Below are 6,379 nucleotides of genomic sequence, written 5' to 3' on the forward strand. Positions count from 1 at the left end.
AGGCAAGAGAATCGCCTAAGCCCAAGAGTTGGAGGTTACTGTGAGCTGTGAAGCCACAGCACTCTACCGAGGGTGACAAAGTGAGACTCTGTCTCAAAAACACACACACAAGAAAGGCAACAAAACCAAAAATGGACAAGTGGGACTATGTCAAACTGAAAGCTTCTGTGTAGCAAAGGAAGCAGTCCACAGACTGAAAAGACAACTTGTTGAATAGGAGAAAACACTTACAAACAACTCTTCTGGTCAGGATCTACTATCAAGAATATATAAGGAACTTAAAAAAACCAACAACAAAACCGGGCAAAAGACACGAACAGACACTTCTCAAAAGAGGGCATGCATGTGGTCAGTGGGTGCTTGAACAACACTGTCTGTCAAGTCTTATCTCCATGTCACAGGGCAAAATAGAAACTCATGGTGTTCTTCACTTAGAAGTTTATCTCATCCCAGAGAAAACGCTGGGATGAGATATGAAATCATATCACTAATGATTCCACTTTTATGACAGCAATATCAGTAAATTGTAAATTTAGAGAAAATGCCTGGGAGGTCAGGAAAGTACAACTCCACTGTTTATAATTATTTGGGAATAAAATGAGTGGCTATTCTTAGGTTTGCAAAGTTATAATTTCCTCTATTACCAAGGTTGTTTTCACTTGGTTTATTTTTTTTGGCAACAAAGCAGGCTTCCAAGAAACACTTAGGTGTCAGCTGACCCACATGCACAGTCCCAGCGCGTCCTGGTGTCCCCTGACTTTGGCTAGAGCCCTACAGGGAGGTGTCCTGGGGAAGGAGCTGTTTCCACTGTCCCTCATCTGCATGTGCTCATTTGCTTCCGGGGAGCCCCTTGGGGTTTCCTTAGAGTCCAGGGTCCTGAGGTCAGGGCACCTGTGGCGCACGTGCATGTGCACACACACACACACTCGTTTGGATCTTGACAAGCACTGGGCACACAGGAGCCATCCTCCCAGCAGTGGGAGAGCACCCCTCTGGCGCTCCAGGCCCTGCTCTCTCTCTTGTAAGGAAGGGGTGTGGAGGTGCTGAGCTTCTCTGGGCTCAGTGGGTCTTTGAGACACAGAAGTGTATCCCAAGGCTCAATAACAAAAGAAGGCACAGAGCGCTAGGCTGGGGCCCCCTGTATGACATGGCCATCTGCCGGGCAGGCTTGCAGCTCTAGACCACCTGAGAAGGAAAAGGTGGCCCGGCCAGAAGGCAAGGTTCTCAGAGAGCTATCTGATTCTAAGGGTTCTGCAATCCTCAAGGGACGTGGGTGTATGATCAAGTGTTCAGAGGCCACCTCCTCCTGCGGTGAGGAAGCCCCAAGACAGAACAGGAGCACCTGCACTGCTTGTACTTCCTGTGACTCTTCCTACATGTTTTGTTAATTCATAGCAGCTTAGTCTACATATCCAGTGATTTGTAAAAATTCACATGTAACTGGAACACGGAGACCCCCCAAATAAGGCACCGCTACAATACTGCCTGCCAGGTGCCCGGCTGCCAGGGTTGGATGAAAGTGCGTCTCTGACCTCGGTCACAGGACCTGACTGGGAGGGGCCTGCTCTTAGGCTCATTCCAAGGCTGACCTGGGACCTCAGTGGTGACTTAGTCATCATGGAGGGTTGTTAAAACCCTGAATCACTGACATATGTACTTAAATTGCTTGGCTGAAGAAGACATGCAATAAACAAATGTATAAAGTAGAAGGAAGAGAAAATGGAGGGGGGCGTTGCAACCCAGAGGCAGCGGCCAGATTTATTCCTTGCACTAAATCCAGTTTCTAATCTTTTTAAACATAAAAGCTAGAAATTTGAAATGAAAATGCTAAGTGCCTGTATATCCCAACTAAAATTTGCCAACCCTGTGGAAGGGCAGGATTCATTTCTAAATATTTAAGAAGGCAAGTAAATAACTGTATTTAATAAATTATAGCCTTCTGTAAGTTAGGGAGAACTTGAAAAGAATCTCTTACTCACCAGAACTCTCCGGTGCATGGAGCACGTTAATTATGACTCAATTCATCAGAAAACTCACGGCAACGTGCCCCTCGCAACCCTGCAGTCACCCCCACAGCCCCCGGCCAGGCCCTGCCCACTGTACACCTCTCTGCCTCCTTGCTCCCTGCCTCTCTTTCCTGCTGAGAGCTGAGTGGAAGCAGGCCCTCAGCTTCCCACCTGGCTCCAGGAGCGCAATGAACACCCACAGTGCTAGGGCGGTGACTGCGCCAGCTCAGGGCTCCCACCTTCCTCTCCAGTGAACACCGGTGTGTGCTAGTGCTCCTCCTAGACCATGGCACCCCCCAGGATCCACAAAGACAGGAGACCAGAGGTGCTGAACCCTGCGGTCTGGGAGTCCTGGTTCCTCTGGTGCCTCCAAAGCTCCCATCTCTCAAGATTCAGCCACTTTGGTACTGCTGACCACAGGTGACAATGCTCTAGTCTGTCCTGACCCGGGGCTTGTAGGCCAACTGTTTTAGTTGTGTACTTCTCAATCCAAAAAAAGCACATGATTCCCATGTGCCTGCTGCCTCCCTACCACTGTGTGGTGTGCCAGTGACCATGGAGCTGAGCACAGGGGTCCTGTCTGCTCAGAGCGTCATCCACTTGTGCCCTTACGTTGTGATGCAGCCTTAAGAACAGGCTCCAGAAGAGGCTAGGAGAAAGGTCCGCACGCGGGCTGCCCGCTGCCACACCCTGAACTGACGTGTTCACATTTACAGGTGATGTTTGTGATGAACTCGAGGACAGAGTCTAAATTTGGCCTTTTAAGACCAGCCCCCACATCTGTTTCCCTCCCCCACACTGGAAATTCACGAGGGAAGAGCAAGTACAAAGTGGGGTCACTGTAGTCCCTTTAAGTGATGCCTAGCACAAGACAAAGAACAGAGACAGCAGCTTGGCACTGACCTCAGCCTGGATGCTGGGGACGGTGGGGGTGAGCCCGTTCTCAGTACTGACATTCCCGGAGCTGTTGCTGGGTGAGCTGGGCCCGGAGCCCGGGGCGCTGCTGCAGGCGGAGTCTGTGGGGGAGAGACATTGGTCAGTAGTGCCACTCTGGGAGGGGGATGAAGGGCTGTGCTCACCTGTGGCTGGGTGGCCTCTGCCATCAGGGATCTCAGCCTGTCAACTGCTTTTGCCAGAAGCCCCAATAAGAAGGAATGTGGCCAGGGCTCCAGAGCAGGGAACAGAAGCTGATTCCCACTGACTTCACCTCAGTCTTTAAGACAGGCACACTATTAGTTTGATACTTCTTTTGAATTTCAAAATGACACTAAACACCAAAAAGACAGATCTTTAAACATTTTGGTAACCTAACAATAAAAGACTAGGAAACACAGAAGCCAAATGACTTTGAATAGCAAAAGGTCAAATTTAGTGTGTTCACTAAGAAATGCTCAGTTCAGAATACAGCAACCTGCTGTTAGCGTCTGCTCTGAGCTACATCTCCTTACTTCCCCTAAACATTAGCCGGCATCTAGGGGAAAACACGGCTAGTGGCTTCTGGGATTTATCAGGGCTATCTGAACACACACACTAAGGTATTCTTAAAGTCTGAGGAGCCAGACCCCAGCTAAGGGACCAGGCTCTGCTCCAAGTGAACCATGACCTGGGAAAGGGAGGCTACTCACTCACTTCAGAGACCCGGAGTACACAGCAGCCCCCTTCCCATTTTTTGCAAATTCTGATGTTCTCAATATCCATGATTGTAAGGGTAATTTTAGCTTTTTATGTTTGGGCTAATGGCAACCTCTGGTTAAAACGTTTCCAAAGAAAACACGATATGACCTGTCTTCCTTGAAAGTCCCAGATGCCACATGCAGCATCGACTCTTGAGCACTGAGAACCTGGTGCTACTCACATAGCTGAAGTGGACAAAGCAGGGGCACACTGGCAGGGGGTTCAGGGACATTTTCCCCAGGAGGCCGCTCAGGTGGGCAGGTTGAGTCAGAAGTGAACGGTCCCCAGCGAACCCTCCTGCAAGGCCTGTGTCAGTGCCCTGCCCCACTCCGGAGCCCATGAGCTTGGGGCACCTACCCTGGCTGGAGGCTGGGAACACAGAGCCAAGTGAAAACTAGCTACAAGTATAACTCAAGGAGATGATGGTGGCCTGGGAGCTGCTACCCCACAGCTTCTCCTATTAGCTCATTCATTCCTTGGTTAACTCTATAAGGAGGGTGCCACCCTTATCCTGGCTGCAGAGAAGAGGAAATCAAGGCACAGAGCAGTGCCACCTCTTGTCCCAGGTCACACAGCTTGTACCCTCACACCCATGTTAATTAACCTAGCAGGGCTGTGAGTGTTCACCTGCTTGGTGACCAAGCTGTCCACCAGGGAAGCCCTGGGCTCACACCCTTGGCAGGTGTCTACCCATTGAGGGTGAACCACCCTGTTCACACCAGAGCCTTTTCTCTGCTCCTACTGAGCCCCTCCTGGGCTCCGAGGTGTAGGCTGAGTTTGCTGTCCCAGCTACAGTGGGCATGGGACCTTCCCTCTTTTTTTTGATAGTCCCATCCCACGCCCTCCCTCCCACCAAACACTGAACCTATCTTGTGAGGTCATGATTGTTTGTACCTTACCACTTAGGGATGACTGAGGTGCCTCCTGGGCTAGGCCAGTGTCTGCAGCTGCTCAGGGAACAGGAGATACTCTCTATACCTGCCTATGGCCCGAGTACAGCCCCCTGCAGTGGTACGCAGACCCTGGTACTCTACTGATGGCCCATCTCCAGCCAAACACCACATTCTGATTAATTTCCCTTGACATGTGTGCCTCCTCGGAGCATCACCAGATAAAAACTTTCATGTATGTACATGAGAAGATTTGGGGGCCATAAACATTTGGCATCTCGTCCAGTTTTATTCAGTGATACTAATATCTTTTTCATTCCTCTTCCAGGACTTGTTCTAAGAAAACAGATACTATGTACAAGTGCATCATCATCACAGTGTCATTTATCTAAGCAAAATAGGAATATCAGAGGCACCAAAAGTGCTGTGGCTGCTGCTATGTGAAGAAAGGAACCAGCCGCACAGTGCGGGTATAGAGCAGCCCTGTGAGATGGGCACAGGAAGACTCGGAGGAACGCACTGACACATGAACAGTGGCTGTTTCTGGACAGGGTGTCTATGGGGACTGACATTAATTTCTTTGTGCTCTGTATGACAAGCAAGGATTTAACTAGTGACTAAGAAAAAAAGAGTGTGGATGGTCCGTCCTGGGGCCCGACTCAGGGTCCTCTCGCATACACAGTGGGCCTGGCTCTCCTCTGCTCGAGGGCCCTTCCTGCCCCAGCACATCATGGGAGGCTCCAGCATCCATCCAGAAGCCCTCACTTCCCTGTAGTTTGGGAACCCAGCTCTGCTGATGGCCCTGCCACATTTTCACAGCTTTGGTGCCTGAGAACTGCATAACTTCTGTCCTCTCCCCTCACATTGGCCCAGTCGCAGTCCAGGTGTCACCATCCCCAAAGCTCTGCCTAGCCAGTGTGGCTCCCAGTGAGGACTCTCTGTGATACACTCGGTGCTGATCAGGGGCTGTCATGCTCGCTTTCTCTGCTGTCTCACAGGTGACAGGCAGGTTCTCAGATCGAACAGTAAGCTCCATGAAGGGAAGAACATTGTTTCACTTATAAGTCTAGCCTGGACTCATGGATAGCACTGAGCCAGCCCCGGCTGACGGCCTGAGAACAGGCCTAGCACTTGAAACTTGCTGAACCCCTGGCCCACCACCTGTGTGGTGAGAAAAACTTAGGGTCCTGGGTGACACCTGTGGCTCAAGGAGTAGGGCACTAGCCCCATGTACTGGGGGTGGCGGGTTTGAGCCTGGACCTGGCCAAAACTGCAAAACCCCTCCACCCCCCAAACTCAGGGTCCATCTGCCTGTCACAGCTGCTCAGGCAAGGCCCCGCTTCAAGGAGTTATGGCTGCACTTGTGTTTAAAACAGTTCTTAACTCACATGACCCCCGTTTGAGCTGAATCTTCCCCAGTTAGACTTTGTGAGACTTCAGATCACAATGTCCCTTGATCTTTCTAGATAAGGTACTAGAATAACCAGAGGGAAAAAATCCACATCAAAAAAGAAGAAAATGACAAAAATGGGCCCCCCCTCCATGGCATGAATGAGTCAGACTCCTTTTTATACAAATCCATAAGTATCCAGAGCTGGGCCCACAGGACAGACATGGCCCCAGACAGGGAGCAGCCCTGGCTCTGATGGGATGCTGGCTGCTTGCACATGTGGAGGACAGTGTGGAGGGGCAACTCTTACCCTCCCTGGGACAACCTGGCACAGCTCTGTTCAGAGACCAACCACCAAGTGCCTGCTGTGTGCTCACTGCCTCCCATGTCTAGGCTGTCCCCGTGTAGCCCCTTCATCC

The 6,379-nt window shown here is 50.7% G+C and overlaps 2 protein-coding genes across 2 annotated transcripts in view; both read right to left on the minus strand.

Moving 5' to 3' along the window:
• The window catches only part of HDAC4 (histone deacetylase 4), a 71,162-nt gene extending 68,141 nt beyond the window's left edge, over positions 1-3,021 (minus strand). Inside the window, exon 1 of the mRNA XM_023518232.1 lies at positions 2,910-3,021. The gene's annotated coding sequence lies outside the window, so the exon portion shown is untranslated. The remainder of the gene's footprint in view (positions 1-2,909) is intronic.
• Positions 2,868-6,379, minus strand: part of LOC111727943 (histone deacetylase 4-like) — a 183,976-nt gene continuing 180,464 nt past the window's right edge. The window contains exon 7 of the mRNA XM_023518248.1: positions 2,868-3,022. Coding sequence (XP_023374016.1) covers positions 2,868-3,022 — 155 coding nt within the window. The remainder of the gene's footprint in view (positions 3,023-6,379) is intronic.

Source organism: Otolemur garnettii, unplaced genomic scaffold, assembly GCF_000181295.1.
Source record: "Otolemur garnettii isolate 467f Iridium unplaced genomic scaffold, OtoGar3 scaffold00133, whole genome shotgun sequence".
Taxonomy (NCBI): Eukaryota; Metazoa; Chordata; class Mammalia; order Primates; family Galagidae; genus Otolemur; species Otolemur garnettii.